The 17,855-nt window shown below is 44.5% G+C and overlaps 1 protein-coding gene across 1 annotated transcript; it reads left to right on the top strand.

Moving 5' to 3' along the window:
* The first annotated feature begins 4,101 nt into the window (after positions 1–4,101).
* PAG6 (pregnancy-associated glycoprotein 6) lies at positions 4,102–13,432 on the top strand. Its single transcript, NM_176617.2, is given in 9 exon segments — positions 4,102–4,171; positions 5,240–5,387; positions 6,661–6,778; positions 6,877–6,995; positions 8,192–8,385; positions 9,298–9,414; positions 11,085–11,226; positions 11,314–11,412; positions 13,125–13,432. Coding segments are annotated over 9 exon segments (1,140 nt in total). The 5' UTR covers positions 4,102–4,118; the 3' UTR covers positions 13,275–13,432.
* Positions 13,433–17,855: the final 4,423 nt, after the last annotated feature.

Below are 17,855 nucleotides of genomic sequence, written 5' to 3'. Positions count from 1 at the left end.
TTATTCATCTTAGCCTCTAAAACCACTGTGGATGGTGCCTGCAGCCATGAAATCAGAAGACATTTGCTTCTTGGCAGGAAAGCTATGAGAAACATAAACAGTGTGTTAAGAAGCAGAAACATCATTCTGCCCAAAAAACTGGTAGGTGTTTGGCCTTTTCATTTGGATTCAAAAACTTTCTGTCCAGTCCCCATTGGTCTTTGAAGTCCCTCAGCTTTCTGGTCCTTCACGATTCCCAACATTATTTTGAGCATTTCCTTACCCAGTCCTGAAATCAGCCGTCTCTTTAAGATCATCTGATGGGATATCTATTTAGAAGTTGGATATTAGACCTCAGAATAGTCACTGTTATCAAGTTGTCACTGCTTCTGTGCTTTACAGTGGTCAGAGGAGGAAGTACACATTTTCTTTAAAAATTAAAATAAAAAAATATAATCAGTTGGTACAAACTTATGCTTTCAGTTTAAGATTTAAGACAGCAAGGTTTGAAATAAAATTCTATATATTATATGTGAACCTCTTTTTCTAGCCATTGAAAGGCTTACTTCAGAACATTAGTTTTAATTATTGTCTTGCTTTTACCTGTTAACATACATACAATTCTGTCACAATAACAGAAACAATATGGGGAACAGTTAGTTGTTGAATTATTGCTCGCCTCAGCTGTGATGGTGGTGCAGATGCATGGCGGCTGCAACGGCAGCGCAGAAGCGTGGCAGAGAGGAACTACCCCACGTCCAAATCAGGGGAGGCAGCTGAGAGGTGCTACCCTACTTCCAAGGTAAGGAGCAGTGGCTGCACTTTGCTGGAGCGGCCATGAAGAGATATCCCACGTCCAAGGTAAGAGAAACCCAAGTAATATGGTAGGCACTGAAAGAGGGCATCAGAGGGCAGACAGACTGAAACCACACTCACAGACAACTAGCCAATCTGTCACACGGATCACAGCCTTTTCTAACTCAATGAAACTAAGCCATGCCATGTGTGGTCACCCAAGATGGACGGGTCATGGTGGAGAAGTCTGACAGTATGTGGTCCAGTGGAGATGGGAATGGCAAATCACTTCAGTATTCTTGCCTTGAGAACCCATGAACAGTATGATAAGGCAAAAAGATAGGACACTGAAAGATGAACTCCCCAGGTCGGTAGGTGCCTAATATGCTACTGGAGATCAGTGGAGAAATAACTCCAGAAAGAATGAAGGGATGGGGTCAAAGCAAAGACAACACCCAGTTGTGGGTGGGACTCATGATAGAAGCAAGATTCTGTAGAGAGCAATATTGCATAGGAACCTGGATTGTTAGGTCCATCAATAGAAGCAAATTGGAAGTGGTCAAACAGGAGATGACAAGAGTGAACAAAGACATTCTAGGAATCAACAAACTAAGATGGACTGGAATGGGTGAATTTAACTCAGATGACCATTATATCTACAACTGTGGGCAGGAATCCCTTAGAAGAAATGGAGTAGACATCATAGTCAACAAAAGATTCTGAAATGCAGTACTTGGATGCAATCTCAAAAATGACAGTATGATCTCTGTTTGTTTCCAAGGAAACCATTCAATATCACAGTAATCCATGTCTTTGTCCTGATCAGTAACACTGAAAAGGCTGAAGTTGAACAGTTCTATGAAGACCTACAAGACCTTCTAGAACTCACACCCAAAAAAGATGTATTTTTCATTATAGGGGACTGGAATGCAAAATAGGAGTCAAGAAACACCAGAAGTAATACACAAATTTGGCCTTGGAGTACAGAATGAAGCAAGGCAAAGGCTAATAGAGTTCTGCCAAGAGAATGCACTGGTCATAGCAAACACCCAATTCCAACAACACAAGAGAAGACTCTACACATGGACATCACCAGATGGTGGACACCAAAATCAGATTGATTATATTCTTTTCAGCCAAAAATGGAGAAGCTCTATACAGTCAGCAAAAACAAGACTGGGAATTGACAGTGGCTCAGATCATGAACATCTTATTGCCAAATTCAGACTGAAATTGAACAAAGTGGAGAAAAGCAATAGACCATTCAGGTATGACCTAAAAAAAATCCCTTATGACTATACAGAGGAAGTGAGAAATAGATTTAAGGGACTAGATCTAATAGAGTGCCTGAATGAACTATGGATGGAGGTTCATGACATTGTACAGGAGACAGGAATCAAGACCATCCCCCAAGGAAAAGAAATGCAAAAAAGGAAAATGGCTGTCTGAGGAGGCCTTACAGATAGCTGTGAAAAGAAGGGAAGCAAAAAGCAAAGGAGAAAAGCACAGATATACCCATTTGAATGCAGAGTTCCAAAGAATAGCAAGGAGAGATAAGAAAGCCTTCCTCAGTGATCAATGCAAAGAAATAGAGGAAAACAATAGAATGGGAAGGACTAGAGATTTCTTCAAGAAAATTAGAGATACCAAGGAAATATAATTGTTGAATATAGTGTCAGATTTCTTTCCTTTTTTTTCTTTTGGTTTTCTTTGGTTTTGTTTTTGATGGGCAGTATTTTTGTTTTTCCTTAGAAGATATTCCACTCTGAATGTAGAGTCATAAGTCTGAATTTTAAAGCCACTTAAGTAATGTGTTGTTATAGATAGCTAGTCAACAACTTGATGCAATTAGATTTATTAGTCTTTGTTCTCAATTTGTTCACTTCAGTTCAGTCCTTCAGTTGTGTCCGTCTCTTTGCAATGCCACAGACTGCAGCATTCCAGGCTTCCCTATCCATCACCAATTCCCGGAGCTTGCTTAAGCTCATGTCCATCGACTTGGTGATGCCATTCAACCATCTAATCCTCTGTCTTCCGCTTCTCCTCATGCCTTCAATCTTTCCTAATATCAGCATATTTAGTATGCATTCAGTCTCTTTTAAAATCAACTAACATGAATTAAATTCCTCTCTGTCTCCACTGCACTCCCAACCCTAGGCCAGAAACAAAAACCTGCAGAGACTGAAGGCTGATTCTGGAACATTGCTGTGGAGATTTCGTTCCCAATCTTTTTTTTGGGGGAAAAAAAATTAGTTTCTAACATTAAAATCAGTAGATTGTACACATATATCCAAAGTTTTGATTCTTTTGAAAACATGGCCAACTGTCCTGCTTTCCAGCATGGGTGAAGTGGAGGAAAGGCTGCTCCCAGTGGTAAGGCCTGTGCTGCCCAGATTTCAACATGGCCACCTAGTCCTAGTATCATATCTCCTGCCTCTTGGGGCCATGAGTTTGTGAGAATTAGACTTCTAGCACTCTTAAGATAAAGACTACTTTTGTCTTGATCAACTTTGACTTTGAAGCCTTTAACCCAGAGCCTAGCACACAGTTCTTCCTTGTACAGTTGTTGCTGCTAAGTAACTTCAGTCGTGTCCGACTCTGTGTGACCCCATAGACAGAAGCCCACCAGGCTCCCCTGTCCCTGGGATTCTCCAGGCAAGAACACTGGAGTGGGTTGCCATTTCCTTCTCCAACAGTTGTTAGATGATATAAAATATCTTGTGGATGCATATGACATTTCTTCCAATATTGAAACCATGCAATTGAAGTATTGCTCTGTCCTAAATCTTTGATACAGACTGGCATCATAAGTGCCCCTGATGTCTGCCATTAGACCCACTACTAAAGCCAGTTGTATATCCCTGGGCTGTCCCTGAAGTCTTCACTTTGTTATTTGACATCTTATACTCCTAGCACTCTCTCCTCTCCAATGAAGACAGCAATGCATATCTCATGAAGTGGCTAGGAAGAGGACATGAAACCACGTGTGTCAAGCATGGCCCCTAGTATCCATTTTCATGATGTTCTTAGCCTTTTTTTCTCCAAGTAGGCAAGGTTCTCCATCCTCTTAGATGTCCATGCAGATCAGTTTGATTTTCCAGCCAAGATTCAAGGAAGAGATTACAGTTCAAGTCTCTGTATTCTGAAAAGTTTCAAAGTCCATTCACCAAGGACACTGATGAAGGTAAAGATTTTATCAAGAGCTTTGTAATTTTTTTCAGATCTTTCAGTGGCCTAAAGGGGAAAACTAGGGTAAGTCAGAGCATATATAACTAGGGGCTTCTAGTCACCACTACATGCTAAGAACCCAAACTTCCCTGAGTACTTGGAGCCAGAAAATACACATGAAGTGGCTTGTGCTCCTCGGGCTGGTGGCCTTCTCAGAGTGCATAGTCAAGTAAGTATGGGGACTGTAAGTCACATCATACTCCTTTCTCAGATTTTTCTTTTCATCTGATCATTCTTCCACCCATCAGGTTTAGAAGGGAATGGAATCTTTCCCTAAGAGTCTTAAAGTTCAACTCTTACTTATTGATAGGTAACTTGCTATAGGAACTGTATATCCCAAGGTCTTGGTATAGATTTGGGTTGCACAAATCTTGGGGTCCAGTCATGTAATGACCTATTGAAAATGCAACTCCTTGCAACTGTTCAGTGCACAGTCAATGCAGATGTCGATGTGGTCCTGTGGAATAGCACTTTTCTACATTTTATTCAACACGCCCTCTTTTTTCCTGGTCTACTTCAGTGTGTATATGCCTATGTCTGCATCTCTGTATCACTGTCATTTATCTCTCCACCTCTTTGGAAGTCACTGGGAGTGTATTTCTCTTTGTGTTGTTTTCTTTTAATTTTTCATTTGACTCTTACTTCCTTCTCAAGCCACTGAATTTCCCTTATTTGATTCCTATATATTGGATTCTTCTTTCAATTCTCTTTCAACTTGGAGAAAGATACACTGTTTTACACTGTTTTATATCGGACCAGCAGTGTGAACACAGTCAACTCAGAAATCTCTTGCATTTCAAATTGCTCTCTTGTAAAAGAGGATAAGAGTGCCCCTTCTACCTCCTTCCTTGAGGTTCTATGAGAAGGAATGAGTGAGATGGCAACAGCAATGCTAATGGCTGTCATTGTTGAGACTTCCTATTTATCAGGTACCTTATATCCATCACTTCAGTTATCGCCAAAATATTCTATTTGTAGGGGTTGTATTGTTACATTCCACCATTTTACCAAAGGGGAGAGTGAGAGACCACATGGTCAAATGGCTTACCCAAGATTGCAGAACAGAACCTGTATTCAAATCTATGTCTTTGCCATGGTATATGCATAAAATTCTGATAATGTGCCTCATAAAAATGATTAGAAAATACACAGGGCCATTACAATGACAGTTATACCTTAAAACTGACAGCTAATTGTAGCATCTTCTTTGTTTCCTTTGTCGAATTCTTGGTGAAAGAATACCTCTAAGGAGAGTGAAGACAATGAGAAATGCTATCAGTGGAAAAAACACGCTGAACAATATCCTGAAGGAGCATGCTTACAGACTGCCCCAGATTTCTTTTCGTGGCTCAAATCTAACTCACCCACTGAGAAACATCAGGGATGTGAGTATTTTGGGAGGATGGTGCTCCACTGCGCCCCCTGGTGCTCTAGCCTAGCACTGAGGCTCATCTGGAGGTGCCACGTGGGATGTTGGGGTTGGGGTTCCTGCAAGAGGCACAGACACTGGAAAACAGGGACCCCACCCAGAGGAGAAGGCACTGTCATCCTCAACTGTTGGTCTTTGTGACTGGGCCTGGCAATTACCATGTGGCAGGTAAACATCCATTTGTGTGTCAAAGATGTGTCATTAGTTTGAGGGCAATTGTTTCTTCTGAACTAAATGAGCCACTGAGTTATAGATAAAGAGTGAACCATCACTTATCAAAAGGTAGAACCAACTGCAAAGCAATTTTGAATCCCCAGGTAGAGGAATTCAGTTGCCACAGATGCAAGAACGACAGCAGTAAAAAGTTACTGAACCTGCATTCTGAGTATGGCCATAAGAATCATTGTGGTTCCTGTTTTTAGATTAGAAAAAGGGCTTGTTTTGTCTTCAAGATGTCTTCAAAAATGCCCATGCTAGCCTGAGAGATCGGAGAAGGCAATGGCACCCTACTCCAGTACTTTTTCCTGAAAATCCCATGGACAGAGGAGCCTGGTAGGCTGCAGTCCATGGGGTCGCTAGAGTTGGACACAACTGAACGACTTCACTTTGACTTTTCACTTTCATGCATTGGAGAAGGAAATGGCAACCCACTCCAGTGTTCTTGCCTGGAGAGTCCCACGGATGGGAAGCCTGGTGGGCTGCCGTCTATGGAGTTGCACAGAGTCGGACACGACTGAAGCGACTTAGCAGCAGCAGTAGCAGCAGCCTGAGAGATAGGCAAAGAGTAAATACATGTCAAATGAAAGCGTCAACTGTGTGCTGTTGATCGGATGTGGTCTGAGTTTAGAAGGAGTGGCTGGGGTTGATCAAGAAGGACCTCCTGGAGAAGCAGGTGCTAAGGCTGGGTTTGAAGAGACCACAGAGCTTCTCAAATGAAGGCACCAGGACTTCCCTGAGTTTCCAGTGGTCCTGGAGGCCAAGTGGTTATGCCTCTGGGCTTTCCATGCAGGAGGTACCACTTCAATGCCTGTTCATAGAGTCAATATCCTGCATACAATGTAGCACAGGAAAACTATATCAAATGCAGATACATCTGTGACCAAAGTCTGTGAGCTGCACGGTGGTTAGAAAGTGATCTCAAGAGATATGTGACACCCAGAGGGAGGCATCAGTTTGGGAATAGAGGGTAGCCAGTTCTGCACTAACCCACTCCCTCCTTCTCCCTGTAGTTGTTCTACGTGGGTAACATCACCATTGGGACACCCCCTCAGGAATTCCAGGTTATCTTTGACACAGGCTCATCTGACTTGTGGGTGGCCTCCATCTTTTGCAACAGCTCATCCTGTGGTGAGTACAGACACCCTGTACCCGGACCATCCTTCACTTGCCCTGCCACCCTGTTTCCACCCTTGGCACCTGATGACACTCATCTCTTGTGTCTGCAGCTGCACACGTTAGGTTCAGACATCATCAGTCTTCCACCTTCCGGCCTACCAATAAGACCTTCAGGATCACCTATGGATCTGGGAGAATGAAAGGAGTTGTTGTTCATGACACAGTTCGGGTAACAGTGTAACAAATGCTGAGTCAGAACTGGCTATGGAGTGACCACTGCTTGCAAAACAGATGCAGGACCATCTGGCAGGACCCTTCCTAGCCTAACTCCCATAGATAATGGCCATCTTATCCACAGGATATGTCTCTGGGTAGGCAGTGCCTGTGGTGACACACGACCAAACAAATTATCTAATCCAGAGAGTGGTTTGAGGTGTGGACTTGAAGCTCCTCTGCCCATGAGCAGTTCAAGGGTCATTTTGCTGGGAGCGAGAAGAAGGGATAAAAGCACCCACTTTTATATTCACAGACTATTCCAGGCACTTTCAGGTGATAACTTGTTTAATCATGAAGCAACCCCACACAGCAGTTACTCTGATTAGCTCATGAGACATATGAAGAAACTGAGGTGCAGACAGAAAGGGCCTTGCTGAGGGCACACATGTGGTAAGTGGTGGAGTTAGGCTGGCTTTTCAGGACTGAAGTTGCTGTGGGGCATTTGGGGACCGGATAAAACTGATCTGGGGACCCTGGGGGCAGTCAACGGCTTATGGTATCCATAGTGGTACACTGGAGGCCTGAGAAGTCAAGGGGCCTGATAAATGAGTTCTCACTCTAGACAACCCTTGAGAGTCTAATAAACCTATGGCCTGTCTCCCCCAAAATACTTTAGTAGTTCCCCTCTCTCTCTTTCTCTCTCATACACACCCACACAAATACACACATATCACAAAAAGTGAATTCCCCAGACAGTAATTTCATAGAACCCTGCAAGCAAGTTGTCTTTTTGGCTTCTGTCTTCCTGGACAGATGCAGAATCCTCAGTACATTACAGAGAATGAAGTCCATTTCTGTCCTTAGGTCACAGTGATGCCAAAGAGAAGGCTATCTTGCTCTCAATTGCTTTGTCCCTAAGGTGTCACCAATGGGACCTGGCCTGACTCTTGGTTGCCCCACCTGGACAGAAGCCACAAGGCCAATTTGACTCACCTAGGTGGTGTTTTTCAGAGGGGCAGATGTTTTAAAATTCACAGCATCTCTCAAGTGGAACCCAGATTTCCCTCCCAGCTTCATCTAACCACTGTGGGCCACCAAAGACAGAACCCAGCCTCAATTCTTCTCTGAGGATCTCATGGCAATGCACCCCAGCCCAGTCCTGGCCCCACTTCATGTATCTGTAAGTGGGAACACTCTTCTCTCCCACAGATTGGGGACCTTGTAAGTACTGACCAGCCATTCGGTCTATGCCTGAAAGACTCTGGGTTTAAGGGCATACCTTTTGATGGCATCTTGGGCTTGAGCTACCCCAACAAAACCTTCTCTGGAGCCTTCCCCATCTTTGACAAGCTGAAGAATGAAGGTGCCATTTCTGAGCCTGTTTTTGCCTTCTACTTGAGCAAGTAAGTCTGAGATGGACAATCCCTTTCTCTAACTTAGCTGTAAGATGCTTTCAGTTGCACGAAAATTATAAAACACTTGCTAAAGAAGTATCCTGAGAGATAATCTAACCCAGGATAACTATGGCCCCCTGGCTTCACTACTGGCTTTTATAAATAAAATTTCATTGGAACACAACCCTACTCCTGGGGTCAAGACCAGTAACTTGGTCTAGGGGGGTGAGTGAGGAGGAAGGCTAATGGAAGGCAACAGGAAATAAGTTGAAGGAAAGGCATTAGGATTTGCCTATGAATTTGATAAGGAAGGAAGGAGAAGGATGGTGGATATCTTTCCTTCCTCATTAGCATTCCACTGGGAGCCCAGGACCAGCTACCCAATTTGTAGGAGCCAGTGAGAAATGAAACTGTGGGACACAAAAGTGTGGGACCCCTTGTTCAAGAAATATTAGGCATTTCAAGAGAGGGAGAACAGAGTTTGGGTCCCTTCTGAGTGTGGGGCCCTTTGGACAATAGAGGTCACAGGCCAGTGGAGCCAACTCTGGGTGACCTGATCCCACATCCTTAGAACTCCCAGGCCTTGATTTCCCTGAAAAATGACAAGGTGGACAAGGGGAAAGCCAAAACACTTCAGCACCGTGTCCTCTGAGGGTGTCTGAGCACTCAGGTCGCTGGAGGTCCAGGGTGTCTTCAGAAGACATAGTGGGTGGAGCCCAGCCAAGTGTCAGCTTCTAACCTCCTCTGTGCCACTCACTAGCCAGTAACAGACCTCAGTCTGGATCTCAGTCTCTCCTAGACACTATTTCTGCATCTGTACATGGGGACCTTATTAGGGCTTTGATGGGTGGACAAGCACAGCTCTTAGACAGTGCTGCTGTTCCTGTCCTCCAAGGATTCTCCCCTCTCTTCTCTCTACAGAGACAAGCAGGAGGGCAGTGTGGTGATGTTTGGTGGGGTGGACCACCGCTACTACAAGGGGGAGCTCAACTGGGTACCATTGATCCAAGTGGGTGACTGGTTTGTACACATGGACCGGTAAGCCTCTCCCTCTGAGGGTCAGCCCAAGTGATGCTCCCACTACTGTACATGGACACAGGCAGACACACACAAATACATTCTCAGACACAGTCACACAGACATATACACCACCCACAAAGACAGAGACAGACACACAGACACATGGAAAGACACAAGCAGACACATATAAACCTACACAGAGACACATAAAAACATGCATAGCTAGTCAGAGACACACAAGCACACTCAGAGACACATACAAACACACATACAGACAAACACACAAGCACATAGATACACAAACAACCCATGGGTTCATAATCCCCCGGCCTTCTGAGCAAGGCTCTGACAAGTGTCCTAAAAGGGTCCAGAGAGGTCTGTGCAGCTGGGAGAGAGCAGCATCCACTGCCCTTTGAGGTGGGGAGCATGGTTAGAGGACTCTACAGTGTGGTGAACAGAGGATCAGGGAGGATTTCTTCAGCTTGAACAGAGTTATGATAAGATGACCAACTGCTCAGGGCTACCTAGGACATAGGAAGTTCTCAGTACAGATAAATGTCATTTTAAAAACAGGGACAGCCCTGAGAAAATGGGGAGAACTGGTCTTATTAGGGAGCAGCTACCGAGAAATGGAGAGAGGTTGGCTGCAGTCTTAAGATGTGAAAGCAACTAATAAAAAGGACACCCCACGTTCTTGGGCACACAGTGGGACAGGGGCTATAACAGAGAATTAGGAAGGTGGGATCCAGGAGTGACCTGAGGACAAGGGGCATAATTGATAGGATTCTTTGTGATACCCTCACAAAAGCTGACCTATCCTTTGGAGTTTCTGTGGGCTAGTCACGTATTTCCTGGCCAGGGTCTGAGGGTCTGAGCTGGTTGTAGGAGCAGTGCTGGGAGACACCCTCTCCCAGAGGAGCCCCTCTCCCACCACTATGAGACTCTACTGCCCCTGTGAATCTCCATCTTCACTCTGTGTGTGACCCGTTATTTGTTCCCCATGAGATACAGCTCTCTGAATGTTTCTTATTATTTTCTCAGTCTTCATTCACTTATTGAACAGACAAGCATTGGGCATCCACTGTGTGCCAGGCATTTTAGGGAGGCAAGGAGAATAAAACTCCCCCTCACATCTAAGAAGGCAGATGTACATGAAGTGACTCACCTAAATAGTGAATTGTGACTTTGGTATATGCTAGACATGAGGAGGAGAAGGCAATGGCAACTCACTCCAGTACTCTTGCCTGGACAATCCCAGAGATGGCAGAGCCTGGTGGGCTGCCCTCTAAGAGGTCCCACAGAGTTGAACATGACTGAAGTGAATTAACAGCAGCAGCAGCAGACATGAGGAAGGGTCTACAGAGAATGACCAAGACAGGAAACTGATAAACACTGGGGAAAGACTTCCCGAAAACAGTACAATTAAGGTGGAATCTGGAAGATGAGAAGAAACTTGCTAGTTAAAGGGGAGTGGAGTCTTCTAGGAAGGAAGACCAGCTTGTGTCAAGGTACAAACGATCCTGGTGTATTCAAGTACTGCATCCGAGGATGTCAAGAAACGTGCTGTGTCTAGAGTAAAGGAAAAGAGGGCAAGAGACGAAGGGCTGTTTAGGAGACAGTTGGGAAGGGGGCAATTCTGGAGAGACTCAGAGTGACCTTGATGCCCACTTTCTTCCATTGTCTCTCAGCATCACCATGAAAAGAAAGGTTATTGCTTGTTCTGATGGCTGCAAGGCCCTTGTGGACACCGGGACATCAGATATCGTAGGCCCAAGTACACTGGTCAATAACATCTGGAAGCTCATCCGTGCCAGGCCACTGGGTCCTCAGGTGAAGGGTCATGCCCCAGGGTCACTCCCAGTCTCCACACACAACAAGGATCTCCAGGGCCAACCTCTCACCCTCTCTCTCTAACAGTACTTCGTTTCATGTTCTGCGGTCAATACACTGCCCTCTATTATCTTCACCATCAACGGCATCAACTACCGACTGCCAGCTCGAGCCTACATCCACAAGGTGAGGGGACAATACTGAGGGTTGGTTCTCAAACTGGAGCTTGCAGGAACCCCTGGGCTGCTGCTGGGAGGAGAGCGCCCTCTGGAGGCCATGTCGCACCATTGCAGATGCTGCTGAGCCCTGTGGCTGGGCCAGTGCTTCCCACAAAACCAATTACTTCAGATGTAAGGGCTGTGTGGGACACTGATCTTCCTGAAATAAATGTGGAGATGCCACACCATATGGCATGGTGGGAGTCACAAGGAGAGGGGAACACTAAGGTACTCAGTGCTCAAAGAACTTCAATTCAATCTGAACCCGTAGGTGCATGAACATGAAATTCAGCTCTAGCAGTCCCTGAAATAGGCCATGTTACAAGGACAATGGCTGGGGACAGTCCCAGTGTGATGTCCTAGCATAAGTTAAGTCTCCGTTCCTTTCTCAAAGTTTTCCTGGTTTGGATGATAAATTACATGGTCAGCCTAATTCTCGACTGCATCTTCCCATTGCTCCAGCCAGGTGCCTCCTTTGTGAGTTGGGGTACCCGACCCCTCTGTGTGATGTTGGATAGTAAGGTGAATAAAGGGTGCACAGTGACTGCTCAGCCCTGGCACAGGGTGGAGGCTTCATGTCAGCTCCCTGCGAGAGTTCAGAGCAGGCTGATGGGCTCAAAGAAGGCTTTGAGGAAGAGAGGGAATTTCAGGAATTCTAAAACCACAAACTCATTGAGCCATCTGGAGGGTTGCTTGGTTCTAGGCAAAACTGCATTGGGTTCTATGCAAATGGCATCTCTAGGTGGTCTGCACTTCAGCACTGGGGACTTACTTGGGGTGATGAGGGCTACAGACTGACCAGTGGGGATGGGGAACCAGAGTAGGTTACCCACCCAAGCCTGGAGTGGCCAAAGAGGGTGAGTGTGGGCCAAAGGAGGCTTCTCAGATTTCCTGAGTTAAGTCTTCAAGAATGTGTTGTGGGCACGTTCTATTTAATCTTAAATAGATTATCCATCTATTTAAGATGGATAATCAACAACGAGTTACTTTGTAGCACAGGGAACTCCGCTCAGTTATATGACAGCCTGGATGGGAGGGGTGTCCTTGGGACCAGGATACCTGGATACATACGGTTGAGTCCCTTTACTGTCCACCTGAAACTCAGAATATTGTTAATCAGCTATACTCCACTACAAAAAACATTTTTAAATAAAGTCTGTATTGTGGGGAGGCAGAAGGAGAACCAGCATTCTCTGCAGAGAAAAAAAGGAGCAGGAATCAGAAGAAAAGAAACAGGGAGTGAGGGGAACTATGGACACACTTGTTCTTTTCTAAAAAAATTATTTGAAGTGTGGCTACTCTTCAGTGTTGCATTAAGTTCTGCCGCACAGCAATGTGACTCATTATACACATAAAAATTTTTTTTCTTATTCTTTTTCATGTGGTTTATCACTGAATATTGAATATAGTTCCTTACGCTCTACAGTAGGACTTTGTTGTTTTTCATTCCTGTGTTTCCCCAACTCCCAGTCCTCCACTCACCACACCCTTCCTCATGGCAACCTCATGTCTTGGCCCTCTTTGATTTTGGATGAACTCTCATATCCCCTGCTGCTGAGAAAACCCCTTGATACTTACCAAAAGAGGGAAATAAAACAAAGAATTATGCTGGGTTTGGATATTGGGGGGAGTTACTGGTAAGGGCTCATGCTGACTGGTGTGTGTCTCTGACTCCCCCAGGATTCTAGAGGCCGCTGCTATACCGCCTTTAAAGAGCACCGATTCAGTTCACCTATAGAGACCTGGCTCCTGGGTGACGTCTTCCTGAGGCGGTATTTCTCAGTCTTTGATCGAGGAAATGACAGGATTGGCCTGGCACGGGCAGTGTAAATGCTTAGAGTGGCTCAGGAATCAGTAAGGCCGTTCCTAACACACCCTAACTCACACTTTGGGCACTCTTGCCTAGGATGCTGGTGAACTGTATTTGGTGGTCTGTACACCCTATTCTCAGTAAAGAATAAAGGGTTTCACTCTTAATGGTGCTGAAACAAATGGTTGCCTCTGTTTGTGTCTGGGAGTGAAGGATCTAGAACCAAGTCTGAATCAAAATTGAGAGGAGCCCTACTCCAAATGGCTTCAAGGAAAACAGAGACTCATTGAAATGATTCTGGGAATCCAGGACACAAGAATCAGAGCAAATACAAAGATCTCAGTGACTAGATCCAAGAAATCAGAAGTCATCAATTCTCTCTCACCTTCGCTCTTTCCCTTCAGTCTACTTTGATGGTCTTAGCCTGGCAACTTTTTTCCATAAGGCTTATACACCTAGTGAGGGAGTTCAAGCTACCTGCCCTAGGGTTTTTAATCCTGAAGGCATCACCTGTAAGGAAAGAAGATTGCAGACATCAAAGTTCAAGGATGTTCTCTGAATGACCCACCTCAGATCACATGTATAACCCTATATCAGCCATCCTGGCAGGGCCATGGGGTCTTATGACTGGCTTACATGGTCTTTGGCCCTGACTCAGAAGTACAGATGATTGTCAATTTCCTCCAGAACTACATGACTGAAGCTGGGGAGAGGCAGCCCCAAGGATAGCGACTGGCAGATGGTCTAGACCATGGAAGAGTTTGTGATGACCCACCAACTCCACCACCTCCTCATTCAGAGGAATTATAAGGGATAATGAAATAGACTCTCTTTGTCCCATCTCAGATGATCTCATCACTGGGCTTCTCCTCCAGGGGATTTTGGGTGAGGTACTTCATGCAGAGCTGGTTCCCTCTTGTTCCCACACCCCAGTCACCAGCTCTCTGCCACATATGCCTGCTCTGTCCTTTATAGTTCCACTTGGTAAGTGGTGGCCCCAGTTGATCCCTGAGCCATCCCCCTCCTCCAGGGCCCAGAATGCCCCTTCCTTGCCTCCAGTGCTGCTGGGGAGAATGCAACACATGTATCAGCGGACCCAGGTTACACAAAGCCTTCAGCCTTTCTGAGCTTCCTCCAGGGGTGGAGCTACAAACTATTTGCTTGGAGCTGCCATGGTCAGGCACTTTTGAAGTGACAGCATTCGTTCTTTCCACCCGGAGGGCCTCAATAGATGCCTCAGCTGAGTCAGCAGGGGTCACAGGTTGATTTCCTTTCAGATTGACTGGTTTGATCTCCTTGTTGTATAAGGGACTCTCAAGAATCTTCATAAGGATCACAGTTCAAAAGCTCAATTCTTTGGCATTCACCCTTTCTTATGGTCCAGATTGCACATCTGTATATGATTACTGGGAAAATCATAGCTTTGACACTAGAGACCTCTGTAGCAAAGTGAGTTTCTGCTTTATAATACACTGTGCAGGTTTTTAATAGCCTATCTTTCTTCCAAGGAGCAAGTGTCTTTTAATTTTGTGGCTGCAGTCAAGGTCCATAGTGTTTTGGAGCCCAAGAAAATAAAATCTGCCACTGTTTCCACTTTTCCCTCATCTATATGCCATGATGTGGTGGGGATCGGATGCCATGAATGTTGAGTATATTTTTGTGAATAGTTGTTTGAATGTTGAGTTTTAAGCCAGTTTTTGCATCTAGTCTCCTCATCAAGAGGCTCTTTAGTTCTTCTTTGCTTTCTGCTATTTGGGCAATGTCATCTTCATTTCTGTGGATGTTGATATTTCTCCCAGAAATCTTTATTCCAGCTTGGGATTTATGTTGTCCAGCATATTGAATGATGTATCCTATATAGAAATTAAATAACCAGAGTGGGAATGTACACCTTGTCACACTTCTTTCCCAGTTTTAAATCTTTCAGTTGTTCTGTGCCTGATTCTAAGTGCTGCTTTTTGAGCTACATACAGACTTTTCAGGAGACATGTAGGGTGATCTGGTACTCCCATTTCCTTAAGAATTTTCCACAATTTGTTGTTGTTCACACAGTGAAAGGCTTTAGCATAGTCAGTGAAGCAGATGGAAATGTTTTCTGGGATTCCCTTGCTTTCTCTATGATCCAGTGGATGTTGGCAATTTGATCTCTGGTTCCTCAAACCAGTTTGTACATCTGGAAGTTCTCAGTTCCTGTAGTGTTGAAGCTTAGCTTATAGGATTTTGAGCATTACCTTGCTATCAAGTGAGATGAGCTCTATTGCATGATAGGTTGAACATTCTTTGGAATTGCCTTTCTTTTGGATTGGAATGAAAACTGACATTTGCCAGCACTGTGGCCACTGATGAGTTTTCCAAATTTGATGACATACTGGATGTAGCACTTTTACAGCCTCATTCTTTAGGATTTTTAAATAGCTCAGCTGGAATTCCATTACCTCTTCTATCATTGTTTCTAGTGATGCTTCCTAAGGCCAACTTGACTTCATACTCCAGAATATCGAGCTTTACATGAGTGACCCAAGCATCATCACTATCCCGGTCTTTATGACCGTTTTTGTACAGTTCTTCTGTGCGTTCTTGCCACCTCTTCTTAATCTCATCTGCTTCTGTTAGGTCTTTGAGTTTTTTGTCCTTTATTGTGCCCATCCTTGCATGAAGTGTTCCTCTTGTAGCTCCAATTTTCCTGAAGCGATCTATACTCTTTACAATTCTATTGTTTTCCTCTAATTCTTGCAGTGTTCACTTATGAAGACTTTCTTATATCCCCTTGCTATTCTCTGGAAGTCCACATTCTATTGCTATATCTTTCCCTTTCTCCTTTGCCTTTCACTTCTTTTATATTCTCAGCTGTTTTTAAGGCCTCCTCAGGCAACCCCTTTTCCTTCTCACATTTGTTTTTCTTTGGGATGGTTTTTGTGACCACCTCCCATACAATGTTACAAACCTCCATCCATATTTCTTCAGGCTTCCAGACCTAATCCCTTGAATCTATTTTTTATCTCCACTATATAATCACAAGGGATTTGATTTAGGTCATAACTGAATGTTCTACTGGTTTTCCTTACTTACTTCAATTTAAGCCTGAATACTGCTTGCTTCTGCCTAAGCATTGTTGCCAGATCACCACCCACCGCTCCCAGTGGGTGTGGAACAAAAACACACAATTTGAGGTCTGTTACCCTGGGTCTGTGGCTTTTCACGTGCTTAGCTGTGTGACCTTGATCAAGTACCTTAACCTCAGTATTCTCATCTGGTCAATGGGCACGATGATGATAATTCCACCTCTAGATGCATGTGTGCCCGCTAAGAACAGGTGGCCCTGAGAGGGCTTACTGGGTTCCTGAGTCTGGAACAAATATGCATTATTCTGTCACCTGGGGAGAAGGAAATCTTCTGTTTAGCGGTTATGGCTGTCATTCCCTAGGCTAAATATTGATTCAAGCCAAATGACCTGGCTTGAATCAATCTCTAAACCCTGACCCAGAACTCTGACTGAGCTGATGCTTCTGTTTTCTGGGCCCCAACAAAAGCTAATGATTACTGGCTCAGATTGCTCTCTTCCCAGCCTTGCCAGTAAGCCTTTCCTTGCCAACTACTTCTACCCTGAAATCACACTGCAAGGAGAGTTGTAAGGCTTTTGGTCTCTTTTCCATTTCCCACATCTCCAGCATATCAACAAGTAGCCGTGATAGCTTCTTGTCATAGCAACAACTATAGCAACCTGTACAGTCCAATGTCAGCCTGTTAAATGAAACTGTCCCCATTTGGCCCCTCATGTTTAAATTACCTACAGTTGCCTTAGAATCCTTCCTATGCTTGCTGTTTAACGACCAAATATATGTGGACTTGATCTAGTTTTCTTTCCCAAGCATGATTCCAACCATGCAATGAAGTAACCAAACATTTAGTCATCTAACTATCCACGGGAATTGACAAAAGCAAACCACCCATCCTTTTCTAGCTTGCCCCAAAACAACATTGAAGTGATCTGCTGAAACAATGCGATAGATTGGCATGTACACTCCAGAAGGGACACTTTTTCTGGATTCGTTTTCTACCTAGTGCAGAATGTCTACCACAAGCTTCACCCTGCAGAATCTGGTCACCTGGTTTTTGCAGACTCACCCCACTCCTGATCCCTTCGACATCCCTCAGTAAAATCTAGAGAACAAACTCAGTCAAAGCTCTCTTTCCTGTAGAAAAGAGATTTTGTTTTTAGAAAACAATACTTGGTAACACATTCAAAATCTTGTGCTCCTTGCCTTTGATTCAAGGACCTGCACCAGAGGATGGGAAGCCTCCCCTTCCAACTAAGTCTTTCTCCACTCCAACCAGGACCAGAGCCTTCACTGGGCCCTGTGTCCTCATTGGTATCATTCAGTTGCTAAGTCATGTCTGATTCTTTGTGATTACATGTTCGGCAACAAAACAAGCTTCCTTGTCTTTCACTATTTCGTCTAGTTTCCTCAAATTCATGTCATTTTAGTAGGTGATGCCATCTCACAATCTCATCCTTTTATTCCCTCTTCTTCTGCCCACAATCTTTCCCAGCATCAAGGTCTCTTCCAAAGAGCTGGGTCTTGAAATCATTGGCCTAAGTG

Source organism: Bos taurus, chromosome 29 (genome assembly GCF_002263795.3).
Source record: "Bos taurus isolate L1 Dominette 01449 registration number 42190680 breed Hereford chromosome 29, ARS-UCD2.0, whole genome shotgun sequence".
Lineage (NCBI taxonomy): Eukaryota > Metazoa > Chordata > Mammalia > Artiodactyla > Bovidae > Bos > Bos taurus.
The sequence above is the reverse complement of the archived record's forward strand: the minus strand, read 5'-3'. Positions and strand labels throughout refer to the sequence as shown.